At 44.0% G+C, this 13,851-nt stretch overlaps 2 protein-coding genes across 2 annotated transcripts; one reads left to right on the top strand and one right to left on the bottom strand.

Moving 5' to 3' along the window:
• Window positions 1-5,975: 5,975 nt before the first annotated feature.
• Window positions 5,976-7,353, bottom strand: LOC106302527. Its single transcript, XM_013739018.1, has 2 exons — window positions 6,435-7,353; window positions 5,976-6,322 (listed from the first exon to the last, which is right to left on the bottom strand). The coding sequence occupies exons 1-2, from the start codon at window positions 7,351-7,353 to the stop codon at window positions 5,976-5,978; spliced, it is 1,266 nt and encodes a 421-aa protein (XP_013594472.1).
• A 3,638-nt stretch (window positions 7,354-10,991) lies between these two features.
• On the top strand, window positions 10,992-13,217 carry LOC106302528. The gene is made up of 2 exons (XM_013739019.1): window positions 10,992-11,567; window positions 12,999-13,217. The coding sequence occupies exons 1-2, from the start codon at window positions 10,992-10,994 to the stop codon at window positions 13,215-13,217; spliced, it is 795 nt and encodes a 264-aa protein (XP_013594473.1).
• Window positions 13,218-13,851: the final 634 nt, after the last annotated feature.

Below are 13,851 nucleotides of genomic sequence, written 5' to 3' on the forward strand. Positions count from 1 at the left end.
ACAACGTTAGGTCGTGGTACGGGTTGAAAAGCCTTAGGCCTCGATCTAACGGAAAACGCTAACTCTAGGTACAGGTTGCAAAGCCTTGTGCCTTGACGCAGCGGGACGTGTTAGTGGACGAACTGGTCTAGGTCGTGGAGTAAATTTTGTGACTCTGGCCGGATCGTCCCTAACCCGTCACGTAGCGCTTCCGGACCATGGTGTTGGGTTGGACGGTCAGTCATGTTCTTGTTTGATTGTTGGCTGGCCGGTTAGCCTTTCATTTCCAACCCTTGGTGTGGGTCGTCCGTCGGTCATGTTCTTGTTTGATTGTTGGCCGGTGGGTTGACCTATGCCTAGGACGGTTCGGGGTTGTTACAGAGGGCGTGGCTGCTGATCCAGAAAAGGTCCACGCCATACGAGAATGGCCTCGACCTACCACTATGACGGAAGTGAGGAGTTTTCTCGGACTGGTGGGTTATTATCAGAAGTTCGTTAAGGACTTTTCCTCCATTGCAAAGCCTTTAACTAAACTTACCAAAAAAAGAGTTCATTTCTTATGGGTGGAAGAAACCGAGAAGGCATTCAAGAAGTTGAAGGAAGCTCTCACAACCGCACCTGTGTTAGCTTTGCACGAGCAAGGTAAACCTTACACGGTTTATACGGATGCTTCACGAGTTGGGTTAGGTTGTGTTCTTATGCAAGATGGAAGAGTCATTGCATATGCCTCACGACAACTAAGGAAGCATGAAGATAAATACAGTACACATGACTTGGAGTTAGCCGCCGTGGTGTTCGCTTTGCGAATTTGGAGATCTTACTTGTATGGAGAAGAAGTTGAGGTATACACGGACCATCAAAGTCTTAAATACCTCTTCACCCAACCAGAATTCAACCTGCGTCAGCATAGGTGGATGGAGTTTGTGGCGGACTACAACATAAAGATTCTCTACCATCCTGATAAAGCGAATGTTGTTGCGGATGCTTTAAGTCGAAGAAAGTGGGGCACAGATTTAGAGAAAGAAGTGGAGCTGTTGAACCAAGAGTTAAACAAGTGAAGTTGGTCGTTTTGGAAGGGCAAGCGAGCGAGCCATTAGGAGTTCAAGCGGTGAATCCGGCCAGCTTGATTCAGAGAATTCGAGAGGAACAGCTTATGGATGAGAAGATATTGAAGATTGCTGAAGAACTCAGAGGACAAATCGGGGCAAATAATGCTGGATATTACTTAGCGGACGATGGAACCTTGCTAATTAATAGAAGGATCACGGTTCCTAAGGATCGCACACCATCCTTACTTAGTATCCATCCTGGAAGTTCAAAGATGTACCAAGATGTGAGAAGATACTACCACTGGCCGGGCATGGAGAGATCTGTAGCACGTTGGGTTGCTCAGTGTGCAACTTGTCAACAAGTCAAGGTCGAGCATCAAGTTCCAGGAGGATTCTTGCAGAGTCTTTCGATACCTCAATGGAAATGGGACTCGATTTTCATGGATTTAATCACTTGATTACCCACTGCTCCAGGTAGATCGAACAAGTCGATATGGGTGATTCTGGATAGGTTAACCAAGGTTACACACTTGTTGCTTATGCGGGAAACTGATAAAGTTGAAGTATTGGTCGAGTTGTTTATCGAGCAAATTGTGAAGTTACATGGTGTACCTTCAGACATCGTTTCAGATCGCGATCCAAGGTTCACAACATCATTTTGGGAAGCACTACAAGAAGCCTTGGGAACCAAACTATTCAGAAGCACGGCGTTCCACCCAGAAACAGATGGCCAAACAGAGAGGACCATCCGAACCATCAAGGATATGCTTCAGATGTGTATTCTCGATTGGGCAGGAAATTGGAAAAGCATTTATCGTTGGTCGAGTTCTCGTATAACAACAGTCATCATTCGAGCATAAGGATGTCACCTTATGAAGCGTTATACTAAAGGCCATGAAAAACGCCTATGTGTTGGATGGAAGTCGGCGAAAGAAGAATGATTGGGTCACCTATCATTTAGGAGACCATGATTAAGCTGGAGACGATTCAGACCAACATGAAGAAGGCTCAGGAACGTCAGAAGAAGTATGCAGACCAGTCAAGAACAGAGGTAACTATTGAGATAGGAGATTGGGTCTATTTGAAGGTTACTGCACAGAAAGGGAAGGACAGATTTGGCAAAGTCGGGAAACTTGCGGTCAGGTTCATTGGTCCGTACAAGATCATCGGGAAAGTTGGTGAGGTAGCTTACCGATTGGATCTCCCAGAGGATATGCATCTACATCATGTATTCCATGTTTTCATGCTTCAGAAACATATACGGGATCCAAGTGCTATTGAGCCTAAGAGAATCGAGGAGTTGGGGACAAACCTTACGTATCCGGATGGACCAATCTCATTGGGAGAACGATGTATTCGGAAGCTGAAGAATCGTGAGATTTCCCAGTTACAAGTATTCTGGAAAAAACAAAACATGATTCATGTTACTTGGGAGGATGAAGCGAGATTAAAAGCTCATCACCAGGAGTTTTTCCGAGAGGATGTTGTGACGGAAGAAGGAGGCCCCTCAAAACCTTAGAATTCGAGGACGAATTCTGTTAAAGGGGGGGGGGAATGTAGAAACCCTTAAAAAAAAAGAAAAAAAAAAGAAGACTGGTCGAGCCATCTTTTTGGTGGTCGAGTCGCGGGCGATCAAATTGATCGAGAAGTTTTGAAGTATGAGGAGATCGAAGAATTGATCGTGAGTAAACCATGAGCCAAATAAGCTAATCGATCATGGTTAGACAATGTGCTAGATTGATCAAAAGAATGTTTTGGAAGCACACCATTTTTGGAAGCACAACGTTTTAGAAACTCGATGTTTTAGAAGAACGACGTTTCTTAAGCACGCAGTTTTCTTCAAAACTTCGTATCAGTAGAATATTATGTTGGGAACATAATAAGTCGGAAGCAGGACGGTAGCCAAGCAGGACGGGAAGTAAGCACGACGGGATCGAGGCACGACGGGAAAACCCTAATTTTGGTATTATGAATTTTTTGGGGAATCCGGAGGCTCGGGAAATATTTTCCGTCAGGTCAGGAGTTTATTAAAAATACTCACAGCAACAGAACGGACGTAGAAAAATATTTGAGATTGATCAGGGGACGAAAATTCACCGGAAAGGCCGAAATTGGATGAATGGGCCGAAAAGCTCGAGGTGGTTCGATCTATGAAATCAGGACGTGGTGTCAACTTCTTGGTATGGTATTTGACAAGGGAAGCACGAGGTGTTGCAATACAAATGATCACAGCATGCAGAGTGACACACATAAGCCCGAGGTGGATCGACCAAGTAGCTGAGTGTCGCGATGCATGTGGCCAGACATGTGGAGGACATGGTGTCTCCTTGCATGAAGCCAGGCCATGCATCCAGACGGGTAGAGGACATGGTGTCACCTTGAATGTGATCAAGTCATGCATCCAGCCATGTGGAGCACGAGGTGCCGCCGCACATGCGTACGGAGCAATGCAAAGCGACACACGGGCTGCCACACGGGCTGCCACACGGCTTGTTCCTGATTGGTTGATGTTACCTATAAATAGCCCACGACTCCCTCTCATTTGAACATATCCAGAACACTTCAAAGTCAGTTCAAAACCTGAGAGAGAAAGCAAAGAAAGAAAGATCGTGTTTCGGTAGTTTTCGAGAGATTTAGGCAGTTTTCGAGAGAAAATACTCTGCCGAATTTGAGCCAGCACCTGGAGAAGGTTCTTTTCAAGTGCATAGAGATCAGTTCTAGTGGAGACCAGTTCAAGAGCAGTCTGGACGTGGGTCTACTTGAGAAGGTCGAGAAAGGGTTCGGATCGCAGAAGTCGGGTTTGGGGTCAAGGCCACGGTCAAACAAAAACAGTGAGTTATAATCAATTGATTGCTGAGTTGTTTTTATATTGGTTCCCGTTACTTGGAAGTTAGATCATGGGAGGAGGCCAGGTCTAACTGAGTAACGGTTTGATTAGTTAATAGTTGAGGTTTGGTTGATTGAGTTGATAGCATGCTTAGTTATTGCTTGAGAACCGTAGTAGCATGCTAATGGTTAGGTTTATTGGTTAGTTAGCGAATGCAGAATGCTTAGATAATACTAAATTGTGGATAGTTAGGTATTCTGAAATTAGTCTTTATGCTAGATTCTGGAATGTGGTTGATTGTGTTGTGATTATTACTTGAAACCTTGGTTATATTACCGGGTTTAGTATTGGTTATATTTTGGCCGGCAGCATTTGTGTAATCCACAACCCACAATGCTAGGCATATTAGGGGTGATTTAGTGTTCCTTCAGACCTCGTACCCAACGGGTTGAAGGAAACTCCTTATTCTCTGGATCGGGTAGACTCAGACGAACGGTGTCATGTCCTATGGCTGAGTATTACACGACGGTGTAATGTGGCAGTGACCCAAAGGACTGTGGGCTGTGTCCCGCGGTGACCCGAAGGACTGTGGGCCGCAGTCAGTTGAAAGTTCCTCCTTTCGGCCTTTGTGGTAGCGAGATAGGATATCACCGATAGTGAAGGAGGAACCTAACGTCACCGGGGCCCGAGTTAGTTATATATATTAAATCGTGTTTCGGATTGTTAAACCCTAATTTATTTCTAGGTTGAGTTTGGTGGTGAGCTAGCATAATGCTAGTTATTTTACTATATTTTTCCAGCTGCGTTTTTCTGATATTGCTTATTATTATCCGTTGAATTGGGTTGAATTATTATTAGGTGAACTTCTCGCTTTAGATTGTTTGGGGTGGGATAGAGAGGGGTCGTATTTGTTAGTTGGGGATTGTAACTCACTGAGTAATGCCAGATTACTCACTCCTCACTCGTTGTTGTTTTCAAGTGACCAGTAGTGAGCCTGTAGAGTTCGTGGGAAGCTAACGGCTGGTGTAGATTCGCTTTAGTATGTATCTTTCGCTCTCTTGGCATGCCACCACTTGTATAATATTTTGTGTGTTGTGAACCATGTATTTTATGAAACAAATAAAGCGAATGTTTTGTGCAAACGACTTGTTGTTACTGATATTAGCTTGTCCGAGCTAACACAACGTCAGATTGGGGTACGGGTTGAGAAGCCTTAGGCTTTGATTCTGACGGGACGTGTTAGTGGGCGGACTAGCCTAGTCACGAATTGCACTTTTTGTGACCTTGGCCGGATCACTCGTTAACCCGTCATGTAACATTCCCAAACCATCGTAGATGGTCAGCCCGTCGGTCATGTTCATGTTTCATTGTTGGCCGGTGGTTCGACCTATGCCTAGAAAGGTCTGGGGCTGTTACAGGCAGGTGCATTACAAAGGGCATGTAAAGGTAGTCTTTTCTTGATCGTCAGGGTGTATAAGGATTTGGAAAAATCCAGAGTATCCGTCAAGAAAACAGTAATATTGGTGATTAGCCAATCTTTCCAACATTTGATCAATGAAGGGCAAAGGAAAGTGATGTTTTCTGGTGGCAGCGTTTAATTTCCTATAATCGATACACATTCGATGCCCGGTGACAGTTCACGTTGGAATGTGCTCGTTTTTATAATTCTTCACTACCGTAATACCGCCTTTCTTAGGTACAACATGCACATGGCTTACCCAGTTACCAACCGAAATTGGGTAGATGACTCCAGCATCTAGAAATTTGATAATTTCCTTCTTAATAGCTTCCTTCAAGTTCGGGTTTAGCCTCCTTTGTTGTTCCACTGACGATTTGGAATCATCTTCTAAGTGAATTAGGTGCATGCACAGATCTGGAGAGATACCAGGAATATCCTCGAGAGAGTATCCGAGGGCTTTCCTATACTTGCGCAGTTTGTTCAACAATAACGTGAGTTCTCCGTTAGTTACATTGGCGTTTACGATCACGGGGTATGAATTATTATAGAGAAAAGCGTAATTGAGTCCAGCCGGTAGTTGCTTCAACTCAACTTTCAGTGCTTTTTCTGCGTTCCAATTTTCTAGAGAGGATGGTTGTCGATCGACAGCGTCTTTTAAATATCAATCGACATTGATTTCCCAATCTTCATCCTCCACGTCATCGACATTTGCTATCTCTACACTTGCGTCCATTAATCGCGCGTATTCATCAGCCCTGCTGTCGATGCTGAATATCTCCTTTTCAGTAAATGTAAGCACTTTTTTCAGGGGATCATCTGAGCATAGGTCTATGAAAGATTCTTCAGCCAAGTCAAAGATATCATCCACATAAAAGGCTTGTTTGTCGATTAAAGGTCGTCTTATTAGTTTTTCCATATCGAAAGTCATTGGGATGTTTCCAATGTTTAAACATATCCGACCTTCCTTGACGTTGATGATCGCACCAGCTGTGGCTTGAAATGGTCTACCTAAAATTAGGGGGTCTTTCGGTTCATTCTGGTATTTCAACACAACGAAATCTGTTGGTACGTGACAGTTGTTAATTTTTATTGGCACGTCATCTAGTACTCCTTCAGGTACTCTTAACGGATCTATCGGCAAGAACCAATGTTATTTTGGTTGGTTTAAACTCATTGTATCCCAATGATATCGCAACAGAATGCGGCATGAGATTTACACTGGAACCTAGGTCAGAAAGGGATCGAGGAAAAATTTTATTTCGTATGTTGCAATCTAGAACAAAGCTATCAGGATCAGGTCTCTTGACCAGGGTTTCACCTTGGATTATACCACTTACTTCCTCTGAAACCATCTTGACGCTGTGTTCAGCAGCTGGGAAGCTGTTGGATACTATATCCTTCACATATTTCTTTATTGAGGGTGATACTTTTATGGCTTCACTTAGTGGAATTTCTAGCGTGATTTTATCAAATGCTTTCTTGCAAATCGCCTTATCCAATTCTCGCTTAGTTTGCGACTTGCTGGGAGGAAAGGACGGCAAAGTCCTACACACTCTCTCTACTGCCGGTTTGGCAGTAGTTGAGTGTCGATCGACATTGTTTCCAATCTGTCGATCGATATTTCCCGTAGTCGGCCGATCGATGTCATTCCCTTCTTGTCGATCGATTTCCACATCTTGTTCCGACTCCTCCTCTTCTTCATCGAGGTTGATCGTCACCCTCTCAGCTTCTTCAGTGTTGGACCGTTCCTTTTCTTGAGACGGTTCTGATCCTAGGTCAGGATTATCGAGAAGTATCGGTCGTGATCTACTTTCACCAGTTTTCTCAACTTCACCGGGTTTTTTCGCATGGTTAATTTCTGTTGCGTTTGGGGTGAGGCGTTTTCTGCTTCTTAGTAACACAACATTAACTTGACGTTTCGGATTTGCGTCAGTTCTCCCAGGGAGATGTCCTGTTTCTCTTTTGATGGCCGTCGCGTTTTCCGCTACTTGATTGTCCAGTCTCTTAATGTGTTCACTTAAAGTGTCGAACTTCCTCATTAGCTCACTGTAGATTATATTTATATTTCCGTTCAGGTCAGTGGCCAATTTTCGATTTCCCGTGAAGGTTTGGTTTAACCTAAATTTCACTCTGCCTCAGCGTGATCCAACAGTAGCATCATAATTTCGGGTAGAGCTGTCAATGTCAGGATTGGGACACCGATCTTTCAAGGTTGGAATATCCACGAACTCTACCTGTTGTTCTAGGTCAGAAAGGACATCATCATCAATTTGGTGAATCCCAAATTGATTTTGCTCATCTAGAACAGAATGAAGTGAGTCCAGAGATTCTTTAATTTCAGCGAAATGTGGCCCATCTATGGAATCAATTCTTCTTCCTCGTTCTACGTCCATCATCTCGTAGGATCTACCCGTTGCTACATTCTTGATCAAACGCTTTGCATCTTCAGGGTTCCTGATACTGAAGCTCCCTTCACTGGTTGTGTCAAGCGTGATTTGGAAATGTAGGTTAACACCCCTGTAAAAGGTGTTAATAAGCTGAGGTTCTGAATAACCATGGTGGGGACATTCAAGTTGGTAATTCTTGAATCTTTCCCAGGCGGTTCTGAATGATTCTCGTGGATCTTGGCGGAATGTGGAGATTTTCTTCCTTACATCCTAGTAACGCGTCTCATCGAAGAAGTGATTAATGAAAGCACTCTTAATTTTCTTCCAGCAGGTTAGAGATCCTGCTGGTAGTTGGTCTAGCCATTTTCTGGCGTCACCATCTAAGGAAAATGAGAAGAGTTTACAGTGATTATACTCGTCATTCATCATGTCTTCTAGGTATTTGATGTGATCGTGTGGGTGTTCTGAGACGGTTCCACGGAAAGGGGTCTAACGTACCAAGATTAGGTATTCGAGGCTGAGGCCAGATTTCTTGGTATCATCCTTGCAAAGGCAATTTTGTTTCTTTATCTATATTAGAGATTGAATTAATTTTAACAGGGATTGCAATCCCTTGTTCATTTATGATTTGGCTAATTGCGTTGCTTAGTTGACCTTTAGTTTCACCTAGGACTACTTCTTCATTAGCATGATTGGTAAGAGAAAACATACCTGCTTCTGGTGGGGTATCATCGATCGATGTTTCCGTCGACTCGTCGATCGATGTCTGTAGTGCAACGTCGATCGGTGTCTGTACTGCAGCATCGACCGATGTCTGTACTGCAGCATCGACCGATGTTTCCGTCGACATGTCGCTCGATGTTGTTGTTATTCTATCGATCGATGTCCAGCCGAAATCCATGTCCTCCATCTTGAGTACATCTCTCAGCAGGGAAAGAAGGAAAACTTAAACAAATTCTATAACAAAATCTAAACTATATTCTAAACTTTAATCTAATGTTAATAAGAAAGAGTCCCCGGCAACGGCGCCAAATTTGATATCACTCAAATTACCCTAAGGATTAAATTACTCTCTCAAATAAGAGGTTAAGATGTAGTACTTAGGGATCGAATCCACATAGCTAGATTGATAGGTTTAAAGCAATAAATGAAATGGTGGGTGAGAAGGGCAGCTGCTCGATTAGTTTGATTTGAGGTTGTTAACAGTTGGGGACTTAGCTAGATTCATGGATATTCTCAGGTATGATAAGTAAATAATTGGATTTGTGTTTTTAGGGGTTTATTAATATTAATTGTTTTCGGATTCAAAATTAGTTATAATCAATTAGATTATCTAATATGGATCTCGGATTTCAACTTTCGTATGTTAATCAGAGAAAGTGTCGATCGATGATTCGTAAAGAATATCGATCGATACACGTTTCAAAATATCGATCGATACACCTTTCAAAATATCGATCGACAGAACTCTCGTTGCGTCGATCGATGCTTCTTCTAGAAAGCTTTACGAGCGGATTTGATGGTGTCCTCTAACTTAATATACCAACTCTCGTGTGTATCTAGTCAGTTAGATCATACTAGTTTATTTTCAGGTATTGAGTCAAGCAATGGTTTGTTCTCAATTAATCCTAAGATCCTAGTTTAAAGGGTGATCAATCCTAAACTTAGCTTTAAGAACAACTAGATGAAAAACTATATTTTAAACACCCTAGCAACAGTTTAAGTTAACAATACCTATATCATCCTATCGAGAAACCTAAATCTAACAATAAGACTACTCAGATATATTCATAAAGCACATGGTTATGATGGTCGGAATAATACTTAAATAAAATAACAAGAGTAAACAATAAAGTAAGTGAAAGCAAGGGAGTTCAAGATCTTCTCTGTTTTGTAGTTCAGATCTATCTCTCCAATCCTAAGCTCTCTCTTCCTCCAATGGTGTGTTGCTTCTCTCCAAAACTAGGTCTAAAAGGTCTCTAGTCAAGTCTGCCTGTACAATAATACAAAACCCTAATAATATAGCCTAACAGGCGGCCAGGAAATTAACATGTAATTATTGGAACTTTTTTGAAACTTGCAATCTTCTAATTTTGTCATTAACTCGCGGGTGGCTTCACCGTCGAGATATACTACGAGCTTTCCATCGATCGATTATGCTTGGTAATCGTCTGTCGATGTTCTGATACAATAATCGACTTTTCCTCTGTTTTCAGCAAAGCTCTCAAATAGTCTCCAAATTTCTCCAAATACCTCATTTTCCTCTAGTAAGTACCTGAACCTATAATTACTCTAAAAAGGGTCCAAATGCATATAAAAGACTCTAAAACGTATATAAACCATGGCTAAAAGTAGGTAAAATCCACGGCCTATCACTCGCCCGCCTACGAAGTCGAATGAAGACGCAGAAACGCGCGAAATGACTAAGGTTACTCGGACCTACGACGTAGAAGACGGCGAATCTGAGTCGGAACCTGACAAGGAAACACCCGAGGGAATTGCGAAGACGAAGTCCCTTATGTCTGCCTACCTGGAGCAGATGTTCTCCAAGAGGCTCGACGCCATGCAATCTATGGTGGAAAGGCTCCCAGGGGTAGCTCCCCCCCCCATCCGGAAAAGCAACCCCGACTCCTACGCCGATACTCCTTTCACGGATAAGATCACCCTGATCGAAATGCCAAGGAAATTCTACTTCCCCAGCATAAAGGCGTATGACGGAATCCCGAAGGAGTCGCCCGGAGCTACCATGTGCAAGGGATTCGGCTCACACCTGATCGGACCCGCCTTGCAATGGTACATCATTCTACCCTCCAGGTCCATATCCTCCTTCGCAATCCTCAGCGACAAGTTCGTGGAGGAATTCGCCAGCAACAGAGACCTGGAGAAAATTTCTGATGGTTTATACGAAATTTTCTAGCATCGGGCTGAACCCTTGCGAGGCAACATATCCCGCTTCAATCAGGAGAAGGTGGCCATTCCTGAATGCAACATCCCTACTGCAATCGATCTCTGCCTTCAAGAGAGGCTTGCTCCCCGACGGGGACCTCTATAAAGAGCTAACCAAATACCAGTGCAAGACCATGGAAGACGTGCTATCCCAAGCCTGGGCACATGTAAAATGGGAAGAAGATGTCGCCAGTGGTGCTAAGGTGCAGCTAAAGGAAGACCCCAATGCGGCCAGGCCGGACCAAAATGAGTGAGACGAGAGATCCTCTCCAAGACCAACCAAGGATTCCAGGAATAGAAGCCGAAGCAGATACCAGAACCGGCCGATCGAGAAGGAAGAACGTATGGCAGAGTCCACGTGGCCAGATATCTCTCACCTCGCCATCTCAAGGCCGGAGCTGATCAATGTTCTAAGGCAGATGGGTCAACAGGTCAAGTGGCCTCAGAAGATGAAAGCACCTGATTCTTTCCAAAACCCTGGTCTTTGGTGCGACTTCCACCACGACCACGATCATAAAACGGAGGACTTCGTCGCACTAAGGATTGAGCTCAACGAATTGCTCAAGAAAGGACACCTCAGGGACTTCCTTTTCGAGAAAGCCAAGAGCCATTTAAGCAAAGAGACGACAGGAAAGCCCACTGAAGCTGCTCCCGCCTCGAGTCCTCGACAGGACCGAGTAATCCATGTCATATCAGGAGGCTCGGAAATCAGCGGCATAAGCCACGGGGCAGAAAAGAAAAGCACTTGGAACGCCAAGCACGGCCTAGAGACAGCCAAGCCAAAACGCCTGCTTCTGGGTACAGATGAAATAAGCTTCACGGCCAAGGAGCAAGATGTTGGGGTCAAAATCGGTCAAGACGGAATCAGTGTTGGAAAGCTCTCATGCAGAATGTCTCTCTTTGAAAAGAAAGAAATAATAGTAAAAAAATAGCGGGAAAACCGAAATAGAGTTTCGTAACAACTCCGAAAAGGATTCACACAATAAGTCTTCGAGAAAGGTTACTCCGGGCCTTGGACAAACAGATCCTGAACAGCGAAACAACCATTGTCCAACTCACCCCTTCGGCGAGTTGGACTGAACGCACCGTCCAACTCGCCCGTTCGGCGAGTTGAACCAGTCCAACTCGCCGAACGGGCGAATTGGATCGAGCATGCCGTCCAACTTGCCCGTTCGGTTAGTCGGATCAACTAGCCTGCCTTCGTCCCGTCCTCGTAGCTCCCTCCTTCGGGATTGGATCGAACCTGCTCTTGTTTCGTCTCGATTGGAATCACCGTTGGAACTTTTCGATTTAAAAACCGTAAGAACTTGTTTTCTCGTAAGAGGTTCAAATTGATCATATAAAACGGCAACGGTTAACTAAACACCTCGAACTGCCTCCACTATATGAGAAAATTCGAACTTACTTCGGAATCGACGTCGTTTCGGAAGCGCTCTTTCGATAAATCGTAATGATGCTTAAGTCGAAAAACAGCCCGAAAGGATCCAAAACGCAGCGAGAAGCCCACTTACCATTTTATACAAAATCGAGCCCAATTGTTATGACAGTTTATCTTCTTCTACTTCTCAGGAGAAGATAAATGTCAAGTTCGGAAGATAAATGTGAAGTTTCAAAAGATAAATATGAAGATCGAAGAAAAATGGAATATTTCCGCGAAGCGATAAACTCGACCGAGGGCAAAAAAGGAAAGAGCAAACCGCCTCCAGGAGGAGTATATAAGGACGTCGAGGTTGAAGAGGCAAAGGGACAATTCTTTTAGACTTAGAACTCTCTGCACTTAGAAACTTTTAGGTATTATTCTCGACATGTTCTGTTTCTATGACTTGCACTCGATTACTAGACGAACTTGCCTAGACAGTTCGATCTCTTGTTCTAGTATTTCAATCGAACTACGTTTGTCTTGATCCTCGAAAGGGGTACGTAGGCAGCCTTTCATAAGGCTCAGTCCGGAATCAAATAAAAACCTTTTTCGTATCTTTTTCGTCTTCTGTTATCGAGTTGCGACTCAACTAGGTTTAAGGTTTTAAGTTGCTAGAACTAGGTAATTCGCTGACCGCTCGTGCGGTCGAAGCTTTGATAATCTCTTGTAATGATCTTACGCGGATTTGAAATAAGATCTACCTTTTCTATAAACTTGTTTTGTTATCTTTTTATATTTTCCGCATTTATTTGGCCACTTATCGTTGGCTATCGCAGAGAATCCGGGACTTCAGGGAAAGTTAGGGTTTCCTGGCTTTCCTCCGATTACGGAAATCGACGGTGTGAATATCAGTTCCCGAGAAGAAAGGGTTCTCACCCCACATCATGACGCCCTTGTCATATCACTCACTATAGCGAATTGCCTGGTAAAGAGGATACAGGTAGATATTGGAAGCTCCGGCAACATCATCTTCCAAGCCGCTTATAAGGTTCTGGGGCTGGAAGAAAGCGCTCTAACTCGGAGAATAACCCCACTCATAGGATTCAACGGAAAAGTCAAGCAGACCGCTGGAGAAGTCACCCTCCCGGTGTATGCCGAAGGGATTAACATGTCAACCAAGTTCCTTGTCGTTGACTGTGAATCATCTTAGAACATGATCCTGGGACGGCCCTCGATTCACGGCATGGGAGCCGTCCCTTCGACTCTTCAGCAGATGGTGAAATTCCTTACACCCTGGGGCATAAGAGTATTCAGAGGGGATCAGGAGTATTCTCGCTCCTGCTACCAGACTACTTTGAAGGGAAAGACTAAGTTCTTATAGCAATTACAGAACAAACCTCCAGCTCATCACACCAAAAAATCCAGAGGTTTAAGAGATGGACAACGTGCCAATGATCGAAGGGGACAAGACCCGACACCTCAAGGTCGGTTCTTCTAACTATGAGGTCTAACTCTGATTAATAGACTCCCTCAGGTCTAACTATGATTTCTTCTCTTGGTCCCACGCAGACATGCCTGGGATCGATCCGGAGATCATCATGGACAAGCTGCAAGTAGACCCACTACATCAGCCCGTCAGACAAATAAAAGAGGAAGTTTGCCCCTGAAAGGGATGCAATCATCAACGACAAAGTTAAAAGCCTGCTCGGCGTAGGGTTCATTCGCGAGGTACAGTACCCGGAGTGGCTAGCCAACGTGGTCATAGTCAAGAAGAAGAACGAGAAGTGAAGAGTCTGCGTAGACTTCACAGACCTCAACAAGTCCTGCCCGAAGGACCCCTTTCC

Source organism: Brassica oleracea, chromosome C7 (assembly GCF_000695525.1).
Source record: "Brassica oleracea var. oleracea cultivar TO1000 chromosome C7, BOL, whole genome shotgun sequence".
NCBI classification, from domain to species: domain Eukaryota; kingdom Viridiplantae; phylum Streptophyta; class Magnoliopsida; order Brassicales; family Brassicaceae; genus Brassica; species Brassica oleracea.

Coding starts and splice junctions, on each gene's coding strand:
- LOC106302527 (XM_013739018.1), bottom strand. CDS start 7,353: ATGAGGAAGTTCGACACTTTAAGTGAACACATTAAGAGACTGGACAAT. Junction 6,323..6,434: donor TGCCGATAGATCCGTTAAGA/GTACCTGAAGGA, acceptor CCCTAATTTTAG/GTAGACCATTTCAAGCCACA.
- LOC106302528 (XM_013739019.1), top strand. CDS start 10,992: ATGGCAGAGTCCACGTGGCCAGATATCTCTCACCTCGCCATCTCAAGG. Junction 11,568..12,998: donor TTGAAAAGAAAGAAATAATA/GTAAAAAAATAG, acceptor TGCCTGGTAAAG/AGGATACAGGTAGATATTGG.